The sequence below is a fragment of the Oryx dammah genome, unplaced genomic scaffold (assembly GCF_014754425.2).
Source record: "Oryx dammah isolate SB20612 unplaced genomic scaffold, SCBI_Odam_1.1 HiC_scaffold_11, whole genome shotgun sequence".
In the NCBI taxonomy this organism is placed as follows: domain Eukaryota; kingdom Metazoa; phylum Chordata; class Mammalia; order Artiodactyla; family Bovidae; genus Oryx; species Oryx dammah.
Genome location: NW_024070195.1, coordinates 43,187,823 through 43,204,221, shown reverse-complemented (window position 1 = coordinate 43,204,221; position 16,399 = coordinate 43,187,823). Strand labels below are relative to the sequence as shown.

General features: G+C 48.1%; 2 protein-coding genes and 1 pseudogene across 6 annotated transcripts; 1 reads left to right on the top strand and 2 right to left on the bottom strand.

The window, feature by feature from the left end:
* Positions 1-94: 94 nt before the first annotated feature.
* Positions 95-5,879, bottom strand: DAXX (death domain associated protein). Of its 5 annotated transcripts, none has more exons than XM_040249113.1 (8): positions 4,338-4,441; positions 3,210-3,464; positions 2,233-3,061; positions 1,894-2,108; positions 1,559-1,784; positions 923-1,394; positions 545-767; positions 95-343 (listed from the first exon to the last, which is right to left on the bottom strand). In XM_040249113.1, the coding sequence occupies exons 2-8, from the start codon at positions 3,414-3,416 to the stop codon at positions 284-286; spliced, it is 2,232 nt and encodes a 743-aa protein (XP_040105047.1). In that variant the 5' UTR covers positions 3,417-3,464; positions 4,338-4,441; the 3' UTR covers positions 95-283. The 5 variants fall into 5 exon arrangements, with proteins under 5 accessions (XP_040105047.1, XP_040105049.1, XP_040105050.1 ...); XM_040249115.1 differs by having other exon boundaries at positions 3,210-3,461; XM_040249116.1 differs by having other exon boundaries at positions 4,283-4,427.
* A 1,140-nt stretch (positions 5,880-7,019) lies between these two features.
* On the bottom strand, positions 7,020-7,262 carry SMIM40 (small integral membrane protein 40). The gene has a single exon (XM_040249054.1). It carries the CDS (start codon positions 7,260-7,262, stop codon positions 7,020-7,022), a length of 243 nt encoding a protein of 80 aa, XP_040104988.1.
* Positions 7,263-9,541: 2,279 nt separating this feature from the next.
* Positions 9,542-16,256, top strand: LOC120869792 (annotated as a pseudogene).
* Positions 16,257-16,399: the final 143 nt, after the last annotated feature.

Below are 16,399 nucleotides of genomic sequence, written 5' to 3'. Positions count from 1 at the left end.
CCAGTGCTGTCCCGGGAGAACGGCTAACCCTGAGCCAGAGAACAGCTGGTGCCAATCACCAGCTGGTGAGGGCGAGACAAGGAAAAGACAGGGATACAATAAGAAAAGAACTTTATTGTTCATTAATGTTTCTGTGTAAAACTTAAGCTTTGTTGTTGTTGTTTTTAAAAAGAAACCACCAAAAGGCGATTAGCTCAGTCCATCCCTTCCTCAGTCATGTGCTTCCTACCATCCTCCAAATACCATCCCAAACATTTTGGGGACAGGGAGGAGGGGGAGGCGGTTAATCAGAGTCTGAGAGCACAATGATCTCCTCCGGATCACACTGTGTGGCCACACTCATCTGCAGGGGAGTGAGAGACAAAGAGTCAGAAAGGTCTGGAACATAGTGGAGGAGAAGCCAGGGAAGGACTTTATCAGAGATCAAAACTTAGGGTGGGAAAAAAGAGAGAGGCAGGAGGTAATGGGTGTAACATTCAGTCAGAGAACCCCAAATGAATAATGAAAGGGAATGAAGTTAGGAAACACAGCCACCCCCTCTTACCTTATAAGTACCAGGCCTGGAGGGCTGTGACTGGGGAGTGTGGGACAACCGGGTTGGAAGTGGGCTGCAGAGGGAGCTGGTCACCAAGCCATGGCTAGGAGAGTCCACCCTTGTGGAGGAATCAGCAACTGGAGCCATAGAAGCCAGGGGGGAAGGCGGGCTGGCCAGGGCATGTGTCTTCTGCCCGTTCTTCTTCTGCACTGCCCTTTGCACTTCCACATGGCTAGAGACAGAAACACACATGGGAGGAGAGGGGTGTGGAGCCTGAGGCTGGAGGGGGAACATGCAGTTTTTCCCCAGACTCCTTTCTACAATATTTCTCTCAGAAAGCCCCTTCAGCCCCTCCATGGCTTCCCTCTTTCTCCTTGCTGCTGTTACCTCATTCCTAATGGCCCAGCTTCTGTTTGCTTCTCCTTCCGAGATTTCTTGCGGGGGGGACTGGAATCCCCCCAGGTGTGAGGAGAGACACCCCCATTGAAGGAAGTGGAGGTGACCATGGCGGCCCCATTCTCCAGCACAGTGGTGAGGAGGTCCTCTGACTTCTTGGAAGAGGAAACGTCCCGCTCCTCAGGGGAAGGGGTCGTATCCAGGGGCAAGGCTTCAATCTCTAGCTCGAAGAGCTGAGACATAGGGCTCTCTTCCTCCAGGGGCAACTCCTCGAGGTGCTCGTCCCTGCTTTCAGCAACTACACTGGAGGGGGCCGGGGGCTCTTCTGCCGGTGAAGATGGTGACTCTGTGAGTCTTTTGTTTTGCTGCTCCTCTGAAGACCCACTGTTCCCTTTATGAGGTTCCAGGTTCTCTTCAGTGGAGACCGGTAGTGGGGACATGAGGCTCTTATCTCCATCCTTCTCTGGAAAAAAAGAAAAGAGCAGATTGGTAGCAAAAGAACTGGGGGAAAGAAAACTGCTGAGAGGACACAGAGTGAGAGGAAGAAGCAAAGGATCTCAAAGAGGGGGCTCGTGCCCAACAGAGTAGAGAGAACTGACACACCAGAAGACTGTTTCCTTGACATACCTGCTTCCTCCTCCTCCTCTTCATCGTCCCCCTGACCTTCCTTCATCTGTTCCAGATCCTCCTCTTCTTCGGAATCTGTGGCCTCATCTTCTTCCTCCTCATCTTCCTCCTCTTCCTCGTCTTCCTCCTCTTCCTCCTCCTCCTCTTCACTTTCCTCATCTTCTTCATCATCGATCTCAGCCTTGGAAGTGGTAGGACACTCCCGGGATGCCACTCCACTAGGGCCCTGCAGAGGACAAAGGAGTTTCCTGAAGGAATCTGTTGCCCCATTCTCAAAGGAATGCTTCTTGCATTCCTGGACAGTGCAGGGAAGGACAAGGTCTCTCCGTTCATACCTCACCAGAATCCAGCGAGGATTTGGGGGTATCTTCAGAGTGGGAAGAGGTGGCTTGGGGGAGCCGGGCTCTTCTCTTCTGTCTCTCGCTCTCCTCATTCCTGTCTTGCATCATCGCGTACTTGGAGATGACCTCATCCAGCCGGCTCATAGCCAAGCTTCGGTTCTCCCGCAGGCGCCGGGCCAGGACAGGATCTGAGAGTGCGGGATCAATGCCTGTGTGGGAAGACATAAAGTCAGTGTAGTCACCCAGAACTCCAGAAGGGTCTAAAGAGATGCCCCCTCCACCACACACACCTGACGAACGAGGGTTACCAAGGAGTATCTCACTAATGCGTACCTGGCCTGTAGTCATCTGTGAGGTGACAGCCAAAGTTGTAGATGAGATCCAGGTGGCGACGCTCCTGTAACCTGATGCCCACATCTCGGAAGGCATCCTGAGCCATGAGCTGGAGCTGCTGCCGGGGGAGGCCAAGGCTGTGCCGAGCAGCTGCTTTCTCTACGGCCCGCAGTACATCTCCATAGTCAGGGAAGGTATCAGGCCCTGGCTTGTTGATGAGCCGCTCGATGCGCCTGTTGACCTCTGGGTAGCGGGTACCACGGTAGGGGATGCGCTGCTCTATGACCCGGCCTGTCAGTGAAGAGCAGTCTTTCAGCTCACACAGCCGCCCAAAGAGACGGATCAGCTTACGCTTCAACCTTGCTTCCTGCAGGTAAGTGGAGTCTGGGTCATCCAATTCTGAGAGATCCAACTCCTTTTCTTGCAGCCGCCGGATCTCTGCCACATACAGTGCCAGCAGCTGCTCCAAGCGCTGGATCTGCCGCCGGGAACCACGGGTCCTTGGGGCCTCAGAGCCAGTGGTCTCAGCATTTGGGTCCGAGGAGGGGTCTGTGGGAGGGTTATTCCCAGAGGGCTCACTAGAGGTGGTGGCAGCAGGGGCCAGGTTCAGCTTCTTCTTGGCTGAGTGGGCCTTGAGAACCGTGCAGAGCTCATTAATGTAGACATAGAGCTTAGCTGGCCGGTTCTGGGCCCGAGAGAGGACCCGAGAGAGGATGTTGCAGAACTCCGCCGAGGCCAAAAACAGAGGGTGGGCCCGCTGCTGCCGGTTATAGAGAAATGGGACCACCTCGGGGTGGTCCGCCGTCTGCATCTTACACAGTGCAAGGAACTGGAAGGTTCACGGGGGAAAAGGGAGGGGAAAAAGACAAAGGATAGGGTTGAGAGAAAGGTAAGGTGGGGTTAGTGGGGGAGAAAGGACAGAGCCAAGCAGCCATCCCCCTCCCTGGGGCACGAAAGTCTTCTCCCCTAAAGCTCACCTCTTCAAACAGCTTCTCATTCTCCAACTTGTAGCATTTCTTGCCGCCCGAACTACTGCTTCCTCCAGCCCCATGGGGCTGAGAGGAGCCAGGGGCTTCTGCCCTGGGTGAGGCCGGATTAGGGGGTGGGTGGGAGGGCCCTGGCTGAGCAGCTGCTTCATCTTCATCATCATCATCCAGCACGATGATGCTGTTAGCGGTGGCCATAGGGGATCAAATCCCCCGGAGGAAGTGTTGGGGATTTCCTAATTCCTGCTGGAAGGGGATGGGGCCTCAGACAGAGCCCCTCCAGCATCGCCCCATCCCTTCATCTCACACGTTTTCCAGTCTTCTTGGGTTTCAAAAGCACCCAGCCATGCCCCACAGGGTCCTCATCTCCTAGCTTCAGCAAGCATTAGTACCGAACGTTTTTCTGGCCCTTTACTGGGGGAGTTCCAAACCTTCTGAAAACCTGAAGTCCCACCCCCAGCTCCACCCCCCACGCCTGTATCCCGTCTTCCAGTCTCGTTTTCCCCACTATTTCTCAGAGTTGGCAAGTTGGGTCTTCCCCTCAACCCCTGGACGACCTCGCACGCTGCACTCCAGATTTCCCTGACATTCTCTCCAACAGACACCACAGCCCCGCCGGCACCACCGTTTTCCCTGTTCGCTCGCTCTCACACACGTCCAATCTATACGCTCACCCCATCCTGACAGATAACCCCAACGCGGAGACCCTCTGAGAATCCATTCCCTTTTCTCCTACTTAAATTATCGCTATAGTCCACCTTCTGACGGGTCTCCTCAAACCGAAGCGCTAGGTTGAAGATATTTCACCTCAAGTCCCCTCCTTCTCACCCCACCCTGATTTTCCCCGTGCTCTCTCAGTGACCTGTAACCGATCGTGAGCTCCACGCTGGGCTCTCGCGACTCCTCTCAGACCCCAGCCCTGAGTCCAGTCCTTCCCCTCAACGAGCTTCCCGCCAAGTCCCCCTCCCCCAGTTCAGCCCCTGGCCGCCCCACTCCCCGTCAGGGATAGGAAGGAGGATCCCGCAGCCTGCCCCTCAGACTCAGCGCCCGGGACTCCCCAGTACCTCTCCCTCGACATTCCTGCCCCCGCCTTCGCTCCCCACACCGTCCGGCCCCCACCTCACAAACGGTCTCTCGAGGCGACCCTCTCCGCTGATCTCAGAACCTCGCATGGTTCCCTCCGTCTTCCTTCCCCCTCCCACCGCAGGCCCTACTCCGTACCGGAAGCCGCGGAGCTTCCGCCCACACGCTCTGGGCGCGGCCATATTGTCGCACGGAATCCTGTGCCGCCGTCAGGCAGGCAGGAAGGGAGGGAGGGCCGCCCCTCCTAGAGCCTCCACGGCCGCCCCCCTAGTCTGCGGCTCCTTTCACCCTGACCTGCAGGGGCCGGATTTGTCGCCTCCGGGCGTCCTAAATACCTGGGGGCCGCCATTTTGCCGTACGGCTCTGGCTGCGCCGGCAGCGGGGCACGCCGTCTGTGGAGCTCTTTTCACCCGGTGCTTCCGCGACTCCGCCAATCAGAAACTTCCCGCATCCCGGCCCAACCACCGCTAGTCGCGTGCGGGGAGGACTGATCCACCTTTCTACGTTGGGGGGGGGGGCGGCGTTGGGGGAGGAAATAACGGAACAGCGCGGGGTGAGGAATTGGGCCCTCCAAGGCTGAACAGGGAGGCACGAGAAGGCAGGAGTCCCTTAAGAGGGAAATAAAACCTGTTCTATCCGCTGGGCTTTTGACAACCCTTGTGGCGCTACTTTCCTACCTGCCGGGTCCCACTTTCCGCGGCTCAATCGACTGTACCTGTCATTCCTTTCTATGGTCTGCGCGCTCCCTTGCAGCTGCCCAGAAGCTACTTCTACATCCAGGTGCCACATCTCCCAATCAAGAAGTCATAATCCATGCATACAGACGAGCACAACACGCTATACAAATGTGTTGTTATTATTATTGCGATTGTTGGCGTGCTTTCCAAGCTCCACCACAGAACTAATGACCAACCAAGTAGGTGGGACCTAGTTGGTTCTCCGTCGTTTTCTGGAGGGGGTTCCCGAGGCGCAGGCGCTGATGACAAGGAGGCTGTGCTTTGTCCAGGACCTCTAGGGCCTGAGGACAGGCAATGTGGGGAGGGGGCTCTGAGCAGAATCTGTAAGAGCTGTGAGAAGAAACGAGGCTCGAGGCTCGTAAAATACCTTGAGTCTCGTCTCCTCCTCTTCCTCTGGGAGAGCTGACGAAGGAAGAGAGAAGAAACCAACATTGGCGCCCGTCTCGCCCACACCCTCACCCTAAACCAACTTTAGGGAAACTCGAGGGGCTCGAAGAGGCAAAGCTGGGCCCAAAGGTGAACTTCTGAGGAAACTGGAAAGGTTAACATGGTTCCAATCTCTGAGTTTCCCGCATCCTTGAGAATTCCACAGAGGGTGAGCATCTTGCCACTTTCTAGGACCACAGTCTCTTACATCCCCAAGCTCTCAAGAGTTCCAAAACCTCAAACCCTCACTCCCATTAAAGAATCCTACACCACTTCTCTCCAGTCGTCTAAGTCTGTAGTCTTAAATTGGGAGACATGAAGACTCACCTAAGGATACTTGGATTTGGGACATATAAAGGATTAATTTCCAGATTCTCAGTTTTCCCAAAATTTGTTTTCCTGAATAAATGCTTGCACTAGAGCTTCTCCTTCCTTTTCTCTTTTACAATAGACTTTCTCCCTCTCTATTTAAAAAGGAAAAAAAGGTATAGTCTTAACCATGAAATCTAGGGATAACTTTATCTTGTTTTACCTTGGTTGTTTTTTGTTTGTTTGTTTTGGGCCACGCCCTGAATCTTGCAGGGATCTTAGTTTCCCAACCAGGGATGGAACTGGCCCCCAGCACCAGCAATGAAAGCACCAAGTCCTAACTGATGGACGATCAAGGATTTCCCTTACCTTGTCTTAAATAGAAATGTAACAATATTGTAATGTAATTATCCTCTAATTAAAAAAAAAAGACATGTAGCCTATTTCTTTTATCTCATTTTAAATGTACTTTTAATATTAAGTTATGAAAATGTGTACAATCTTTATGCTATTTTATCACTTCTGCTCTCATAATTGTAATGAAAACCCAGAAGAAATATTTCTAAAAACCTAGAGTTTTATGGTCACAAGAAAGAATAATATTTTTCATCTCAATTATGATATATATGTGTAAGAAAGTGTGATAGGGGACTTCCCTGGTCATCCAGTGGTTAAGACTGTGCTTCCATTGCAGGGGACCGGCCTTAGATCCCTGATAGAGGAACTCACATTCCCCCATGGGTGCAACCAAAGAAAAAAAAAAATTTTTAAAGTGTGATAAACTGGTCAATAAAAGACTTTGAAGTATAAAAGCATAAAATTGTGGGAAAGTCAAATGGTAATAGGAGTTCTAGGAGAATAGAGAATGATGGATTAAGAAAAGGACAGAGTCTCAATTATATTTTTTTAATGAGGGCTAGTGGATATCATCATTCTGATATTTCAATTCCCCTGGACACACAAAAGATTGATTTATTTTAAAAGTGAATATTTTGTATATCCCAGGAATTACATCGTTGAAACAATGTTAACTTATGATGATAAAGTTTAGATGCTTACTTAGAAGTGCTTGAGAAGAACAAACTTTTTCAAAATTATTTCCTGAAGTATAGGTGCAGAAATTTTAAGATAGCTGCTCTCAACTATCCAAGTGTCCCTCCAAAGCCCCCAACAGTGCCATTCCCCTCCACCCTTTCCCCCCTCTCACCTCTGTGGCAGGGCAAGAGTAAGGTTATAGGAAAGGTGGTCACAATTCCAGCTCCTCTTCCTTCTCAGGCGTTCTCAGGAGCCAGTCCTCAAACTTCGCCCAAGGAAGCAGCCATAGCAGCTTGCAAACAGCCTCCAGCATCAGCAGTGTCACGATGAGGACCAGGAAGATAAAGAAGGCTTTGTCCATGGCCCGCCGCAGGGGACCCCTGGGAGGAGTGGGATGTCGGGCAAATGCCAGGAACACATCCTCCGCGTCCACATCGCCCTCCTCCTCGGCCATTCTAACCCACAGTCTGACCGCCGGCTTGAGCGAGGAGGCTGGGATGGAAGCCCTTAGTCAGCCTTGCCAGGATTAAGGGGAGTGATGTCGGCAAGTCCTGCACCTGCCCAGCTTGACCCTAATTCCCCCAACCAAGAGGAAAAAAGGAGAGGAGGGCCTCTGAGTCTTTGAACGATCAATACAATGTGAATGTTCTGGAATAAATAATTCCTAAACTCTGTCCAGCTTTTGGGCTTCCCAGATGGTTTAGTGATAAAAGAATCCGCCTGCCAATGCAGGAGACACCGGTTGGATCCCTGGGTCCGGAAGATCCCCTGGAGGAGGAAATGGCAACCCACTCCAGTATGCTTGCCTGGAGCCGGAACAGAGGAGGCTGCCTATAATCCATAGAGTTGCAAAGAGTCAGACACCACTGAGCCACTGAGGACGCACACACCCACGTCCAGCTTTTTAACTTGTGTTTCAGAAACTGAAGTCCCAACAGAGACACGCCAGCTGCAGCTGCCCAAGTCATTCTAGGTCTCTAAGATTAAGGTTCAAGGTACTGGGCCCCTACAGCCCAGGACCTAGTACCTACTGTGAGCCGGGGTCACTCAAGCACTTCAACACTGCGGGGGGTTGGAGGGGTGGGGAGGAACGACCTAACCTAGGCGCGGTTGGGCGGCAGTGCCGGGAGCAGGGGGCGCGGGTTGGGGGCGCATGTGTGCGGGCGGCAGGGGCCGGACAGGGGGCCGCAGAAGCTGAGGAGGCTCCAGTCTGCGCAGGCGTAGTTTTTCTCCAGGTCGGGGGGCGCTGAGCTTGCTGCGCCGAAACGCGGCATGCTCTCTTTGTGACTTCCAGTACGATTATAACTGGACTGCGGATGCCCAAGCAGAGGTTTATAAAACGAGAAAGACCGTGGTTGGCCAGCGGAGCGATGGTTAACGATAGGGACTTAACTACTGAGGCAATAATAAGGAAGGGTGAGCTGCGCTTGAGGGGCCCTGATCTGAGAATTGCTGGTGGGAAATGTCAATGAGGACACTGGGACAAGGATTGAAGGCCTTTTCTTGACTCTGTTCCCCAGGCACTGACCTGAAGCTTGGTGAGGGAAATCAATGTCCATATGGAGACCTGCCCAACCCCGCCCCCCATAAATTGTGGTTGGTGGGTGGATTGCGGAGGGAGGGAACAGCCCAATAGGTAATTAGACCTCATATCTGGAGTCTCTAGGGCCTCTTAGCTAAACTCCACTTTGACCTTGATAAAAAAACATTGTTTTCTTAGGAAGACCTTGTTTACCCCAAAATAGTACAACGGATGTCACAGTTTCGCTTAGAATCAACTCATATTATCGTTTGCGGCCGCCCCAGGAAACCACATTACCAGTCAAAAGAAAGAAAGAAACTAGATCGGAGTCTGAACTAATCATTTGTTTTTAAATCAGTCACAGATTTATTTTTAAAATAATTTTATTTATGGCTCTTCTGGCTCTTTGTGGCTGTGTGGCATTTTTTCCTAGTTGGGGCAAGCGGGGGCAACTCTCTAGCCGCCTATGCATGGACTTATTGCAGTGGCTTCTCTTCTTGCCGAGCGAGTACTGTAGGTGCGCAGAGGCTTCAGCAGCTGTAGCACTTGAGCTCAGTAGTTGCTGCTCCCTCAGCTCTAGAGCACAGGCTCAGTAGTTGTGGCACGTGGCCTTAATTGCTCCCCAACATGTGGGATGTTTTCCCCATTGGGAATTGAACCCAGAACCTGTCCCCTGCATTGGTGGTCGGATTCTTTACCACTGAGCCACCAGGGAAACCCCATACTAATCGTTTATGAGTTGTGTTAATTAAACAAGGAGAACTTGAGACTGAGGTGACTCTGATGCCCTGGCGGTCTACTTAAGCCAAAATTTAAACCTATAAATGACTCAAGATCAGGTAATCAAGAAGCTAGAGGAGGGACTTCCCCAGAGTGGTTAAGAATCTGCACTTTCCACTGCAGGTCCCACCGAGGTGGGTGAGCTAAGGTCCCAAATGCTGCATGGGCAGGCCCAAACCCGCTCCCCCAACTCGCCAAAAAAAAAAGAAACACTGGAAGACAGTCACACACAGCCAACTGGGCTAAGCTATAGCCAATCAAATAATTTCCTTTCTTTACTTCCACATTTTCTCCATTAAAGCCTTTCCGCTGGGTCAGGTCTGAGGATGTTCAAACTACCCATGCAGTTGTGCTCCTTTCACATGCTAGCAAGGTAATGCTCAAAATCCTTCAAGTTAGGCTGAACCTACTTCAAGCCAGTACCATGAACCATGTACTTCCAGATATACACGCTGGATTTAGAAAAGGTGGAGGAACCAGACATCAAATTGCCAAAATCCTTTGGATCATAGAAAAAGCAAGAGGATTCCAGAAAAGCATCTACTTCTGCTTCATTGATTGCACTAAAGCTTTTGGCTGTGGGTCACAACAAACTGTGGAAAAGACTTCAAGAGATGGGAATAGCAGACCACATTACCTGCTTCTTGAGAAACCTGTATGCAGGTCAAGAAGCAATAGATAGAACCAGACATGGAAAAATAATTCAGTTCAGTTGCTCAGTCGTGTCTGACTCTGCGACCCCATGGACAGCAGCATGCCACGCTTCCCTGTCCATCACCAACTCCTGGAGCTTGCTCAGATTCATGTCCATCCAGCCATCTCATCCTCTATCATCCCTTTCTCCTCCTGCCTTCAATCTTTCCCCGCATCAGGGTCTTTTCCAATGAGTCAGTTCTTCGAATCAGATGGACGAAGTATTGGAGCTTCAGCTTCAGCATCAGTCCTTCCAATGAATATTCAGGACTATTTTCTTTTAGGATTGACTGGTTGGATTTGTTGCAGTCCAAGGAACTCTCAAGAGTCTTCTCCAACACCACAGTTTGAAAGCATGAGTTCTTCTGTGCTCAGCTTTCTTTATGGTCCAACTCTCACATCCATACATGACCACTGGAAAAACCATATCTTTGACTAGACGGACCTTTGTTGGCAAAGAAATGTCTCTCTTTTTAATATGCTGTCATGGGCTTCCCTGATAGCTCAGTTGGTAAAAAATCTGCCTGCAATGCAGGAGACCTGGGTTCAATCTAGGAAGATCTGCTGGAGAAGGGATAGGCTACACACTCAAGTATTCTTGGGGTTCCCTTGTGGCTCAGCTGGTAAAGAATCCGCCTGCAGTGTGGGAGACCTGGGTTCGATCCCTGGGTTGGGAAGATCCCCTGGAGAAGGGAAAGGCTACCCACTCCAGTATTCTGGCCTGGAGAATTCCATGGACAGTGCAGTCCATGGGGTTGCAAAGTCGGATACAACTGAGCAATTTTCACTTCATTTCACTAGGCTTGTCATAGCTTTTCTTCCAAGGACCAAGCAAGCGTCTTTTACTTTCATGGCTGCAGTCACCATCTGCAGTGATTTTGGAGCCCCCCAAAATAAAGTTCTTCACTGTTTCCATTGTTTCCCCATCTATTTGCCATCAAGTGATGGGACCAGATGCCATGATCTTTGTTTTCTGAATGTTGAGTTTTAAGCCAGCTTTTTCACTCTCCTCTTTCACTTTCAAGAGGCTCTTTAATTCCTCTTCGATTTCTGCCATAAGGGTGGTGTCATCTGCATATTTGAGGTTATTGATATTTCTCCTTGCAATCTTGATTCCAACTTGTGCTTCATATAGCTCGGCATTTGCATGATGTACTCTACATATAAGTTAAATGAACAAGGTGACGATATACAGCCTTGTCTGACTCCTTCCAATTTGGAACCAGTTTGTTGTTCCATGTTCGGTTCTAACTGTTGCTTCTTGACCTGCACACAGATGTCTCAGGAGGCAGGTAAGGTGGTCTAGTATTCCCATCTCTTGAAGAACTTTCCACAGTTTGTTGTGAGCTACACAGTCAAAAGCTTTAATGTATTCAATGAAGCAGAAGTAGATATTTTTCTGGAATCCTCTTGCTTTTCCTGTGATCCAATGGATGTTGGCAGTTTGATCTCTGGTTCCCCTGCCTTTTCTAAATCTAGCTTGATCATCTGGAATTTCTTGGTTCATGTACTGTTGAAGCCTCGCTTGGAGAATTTTGAGCATTGCTTTGCTAGCATGTGAGATGAGTGCAATTGTGTGGTAGTTTGAACATTCTTTGGCATTGCCTTTCTTTGGGATTGGGATGAAAACAGAGCTTTTCCAGTCCAGGAGCCACTGCTGAGTTTTCCAAATTTATCGGCATATGGAGTGCAGCATTTTCACAGCATCATCTTTCAGGATTTGAAATAGCTCAACTGGAATTCCATCATCTCGACTAGCTTTGTTCCTAGTGATGCTTCCTAAGCCCCACTTGACTTCACATTCCAGGATGTCTGGCTCTAGGTGAGTGATCACAATATTGTGGTTATCTGGGTCATTAAGACCTTTTTTGTGTAGTTCTTCTGTGTATTCTTGTCACCTTTTCTTAATATCTTCTGCTTCTGTTAGGTCCATACCATTTCTGTCCTTTGTTGTGCCCATTTTGCATAAATGTTCCCTTGGTATCTCTAATTTTGTTGAAGAGATCTCTAGTGTTTCCCATTCTATTGTTTTCCTCTATTTCTTTGCATTGATCACTTAGGAAGGCTTTCTTATCTCTCCTTGCTATTCTTTGGAACTCTGCATTCAGATGGATATATCTTTCCTTTTCTCCATTGCCTTTTGCTTCTCTTCTCTTTTCAGCTATTTGTAAGCCTTTTTTTGGACTTTTTGCATTTTGCTTTTTTACATTTATTTTTCTTGGGGATAGTCTTGGTCACCGCGTCCTGTACAGTGTTACAAACCTCCGTCCATAGTTCTTCAGGCATTTTATCAGATCTAATCCCTTGAATCTATTTGTCACATTCACTGTGCAATCATAAGGGATTTGATTTATGTCATATCTGAATGGTCTGTGGTTTTCCCTGCTGCTGCTGCTAAGTCACTTCAATTGTGTCCGACTCTGTGTGACCCCATAGATGGCACCCCACCAGGCTCCCCTATCCCTGGGATTCTCCAGGCAAGAACACTGGAGTGGGTTGCCATTTCCTTCTCCAATGCATGAAAGTGAAAAGTGAAAGTGAAGTCGCTCAGTCGTTTCCGACTCCTCGAGACCCCATGGACTGATTTTCCAGGCAATAGTACTGGAGTGGGTTGCCATTGCCTTCTCCTAGTGGTTTTCCAACTTTCTTCAATTTAAGTCTGAATTTTGCAATCAGGAGTTCGTGATCTGAGCCACAGTCAGCTCCCAGTCTTGTTTTTGCTGACTGTATAGAGCTTCTCCATCTTCGGCTGCAGAGAACATAATCAATCTGATTTCATTATTGATCATCTAGTGACCTCCACGTGTGGAGTCTTCTCTTGTGTTGTTGGAAGAGGGTGTTTGCTATGATCAGTGTGTTCTCTTGGCAAAGCTCTGTTATCCTTTGCCCTGCTTCATTTTGTACTCCAAGGCCAAACTTGCCTGTTACTCCAGGTATCTCCTGACTTCCTACTTTTGCATTCCAGTCCCCTATAATGAAAAGGACATCTCTTCTGGGCGTTAGTTCTAGACGGTCTGGTGGGTCATTATAGAACCATTCAACTTTAGCTTCTTCAGCATTACTGGTCAGAGAATAGATTTGGATTACTGTGATATTGAATGGTTTGCTTTGGTAATGAACAGAGATCATTCTGTCATTTTTGAGATCGCACCCAAGTACTGCATTTCAGACTCTTTTGTTGACTATGAGGGCTACTCCATATTTTCGAAGGGATTCTTGCCCACAGTAGTAAATATAATGGTCATCTGAATTAAATTCACCCATTCCAGTCCATTTTAGTTCACTGATTCCTAAAATGTAAATGTTCACTCTTGCCATCTCTTGTTTGTTTGACCACTTCCAATTTGCCTTGCTTCATGGACCTTACACTCCACGTTGTTCTTTACAGCATCGGACTTCACTTCCATCACCAGTCACATCCACAACTGAGCGTTGTTTCCCTTTGGCTCTGTCTCTTCATTCTTTCTGGAGTTATTTCTCCACTCTTCTCCAGTAGCATTTTGGGCACCTACCGACCTGGGGAGTTCATATTTCAGTGTTATATCTTTTTGCCTTTTCATAGTGTTCATGGACTGATTCAAAATTGGGAAACGAGTAAGACAAGGCTGTCTATTGTCATGCTGCTTATTTAACTTCTGTGCAGAGTACATCATGTGTAATGCTGGGCTGAATCACAAGCTAGAATCAAGATTGCCGGGATAAATATCAACGAACTCAAATATGCAGATGATACCACACTAATGGCAGAAAGCAAAGAGGAACTAAAGAGCTCTTGATCAAGGTGAAAGAGGAGAGTGAAAAAGCTAGTTTAAAACTCAAAATGAAAAAAACTAAGATCATGGCATCTGGTCCCATCACTTGATGGCAAACAGATGGGGAAAAAATGGAAACAGTGGCAGATTTTATTTTCTCAGGCTCCAAAATCACTGCAGACAGTGACTGCAGTCATGAAATTAAAGACACTTCCTCCTTGGAAAAAGAGCTATGACAAACCTAGATAGCATATTAAAAAGCAGAGACAACACTTTGCTGAAAAAGGTTCGTCTAGTCAAAGCTATGTTTTTTTTCAATAGTTGTGTATGGATGTGAGAGTTGGACCATAAAGAAAACAGCGCTGAAGAATAGATGCTTTCGAACTGTAGTGCTGGAGAAGACTTTTGAGAGTCCCTTGAACAGCAAGGATACCTAACAATTCCCTGAATATTCATTGAAAGAACTGATGCTGAAGCTGAAGCTCCAGTATTTTGGCCACCTGATGCGAAGAGCCGACTCATTGGGAAAGACCCTGATGCTGGGAAAGACTGAGGGCCGGAGAAGGGGGTAACAGAAGATGAAATGATTGGATGGTATCACCAACTCAATGGACATGAGTTTGAGCAAACTCTGGGAGATAGTGAAGGACAGAGGAAGCCTGGTGTGCTGCAGTCCATGAGATGGAAAAGAGTTGGACACAACTTAGTGACTTAACAACAATAGCAACAGGTCTGAGGAGTGTTCATAACCACTTCTGGTTTGACGCAGTACCATTCCATGCATTTTTGCTCAAATAAACTTAAAAGTGTTAACATGCTTCAGTTTAACATTAACAGTTGTGTGAGCAGAACCTTAGACAAGTCACCTGATGTCATGAATGACAAATGAAATAAGATTTTCTTTTGTGTAAATCATGAAATGCTGTGTAAATATAATGTATCAATTTCTGATACCCTCACTATGTCTCAGATAAGTTTGCAATAATGCCACCCAAACACCTTCATCATCTCCTTATAGTTCCTTCTTCATGGTAAGTTCAAAACTAGGATCTTCCCCTTTACGCGGTCACGCTGAAGTAGCGCCCAGGGCCTGGAATCGGGCCTCCGCCTTCTCCGCGCCCTCCGCCTCCCGCCACCGCTAGACTATGGACCCTCCGCAAAGTGAGCGAGCTTCGAGCCTTCCTGAAAATGTGTAAGCAGGACCCCAGCGTTCTGCACACCGAGGAAATGCGCTTCCTGAGGGAGTGGGTGGAGAGCATGGGGGGTAAAATACCACCTGCTGCTCATAAAACTAAATTGGAAGAAAATACCAAGGAAGAAAAAACAGATAGTAAGAAGGCGGAGGAAAACATAAAGACAGAGGAACCATCAAGTGCGGAAAGTGATCTAGAAATTGACAATGAAGGTGTGATTGAACCAGACACTGATGCACCTCAAGAAATGGGAGATGAGAATGTAGAGATAACTGAGGAGATGATGGGTCAGGCAAATGATAAAAAAGTGGCTGCCATTGATGCCCTAAATGATGGTGAACTACAGAAAGCCATTGACTGGTTCACAGATGCCATCAAGCTAAATCCTCGTTTGGCTATTCTGTATCCCAAGAGAGCCAGTGTCTTCATCAAATTACAGAAGCCAAATGCTGCCATCCAAGACTGTGACAGAGCTATTGAAATAAATCCTGATTCAGCTCAGCCATACAAGTGGCGAGGGAAAGTGCACAGACTTCTGGGCCATTGGGAAGAAGCTGCCCATGATCTCGCCCTTGCCTGGAAGCTGGATTATGATGAAGATGCTAGTGCAATGCTGAAGGAAGTTCAACCAAGGGCCCAGAAAATTGCTGAACATCGAGGAAGTATGAGCGAAAACGTGAAGGGCGTGAGATCAAAGAAAGGGTTAAGAAGGCTCGGGAAGAACGTGAGAGAGCCCAGAGGGAGGAAGCAGCCAGAAGACAATCAGGATCTCAGTATGGCTCTTTTCCAGGAGGCTTTCCTGGGGGAATGCCTGGTAATTTTCCTGGAGGAATGCCTGGAATGGGAGGGGGCATGCCTGGAATGCTGGGAAAGCCTAGGCTCAATGAAATTCTTAGTGATCCAGAAGTCCTGCATTGCAGGCACGCAGGATCCAGAAGTTATGGTGGCCTTCCAGGATGTGGCCCAGAACCTGGCAAATATGTCAGAATATCAGAGCAACCCACAGGTTAGGAATCTCATCAGTAAATTGTCGGCCAAATTTGGAGGTCAAGCATAATGCCCTTCTGACATAAAGCCCTGCTGGAGGAAAAGCAACTTAGATCACCTAATGGATGTTGCAATAATACAAACCAGTGTACTTCTGACCTTCTCATGAAGAAAGCTGGGGTGCTTTGAAGATAATCCCTACCCCTTTGCCCCAAATGCAGCTGAAAACATTTTACAATGGTTTGCCGTTAGGGTATTCATTCAGATAATGTTTTCTTACTATAAATTTAAAACTTTAAGCAATTTTTAAACCTTAAAAATATTTTAAAAGGTGTATTAACCCCTACAATTTTCTTTACTAATGATTTTGATTTTTTCCATTGAATTAGGCAAGTAAGATACATCAGTGTGGCAGATTTATTGTTCCAAGTTTGAGTGAAATAAAGATTTGTTAGTGGGAGACAAATACAACATTTAAATAGATAAAGTTTGAATTGGACATATGGTTAAAAAAAAAAAAACAACTAGGATCTTGTGTAATACATAAACCCAGCACTTTGTTGAATTTAAAATTTTTTGGAAGCAATTATAAACTTACAGAAAACATTTAAGAACAGTACTGGGGACTCTGGTGTCCTTTCTCCCCAGTTCCCCATTTGTCAAC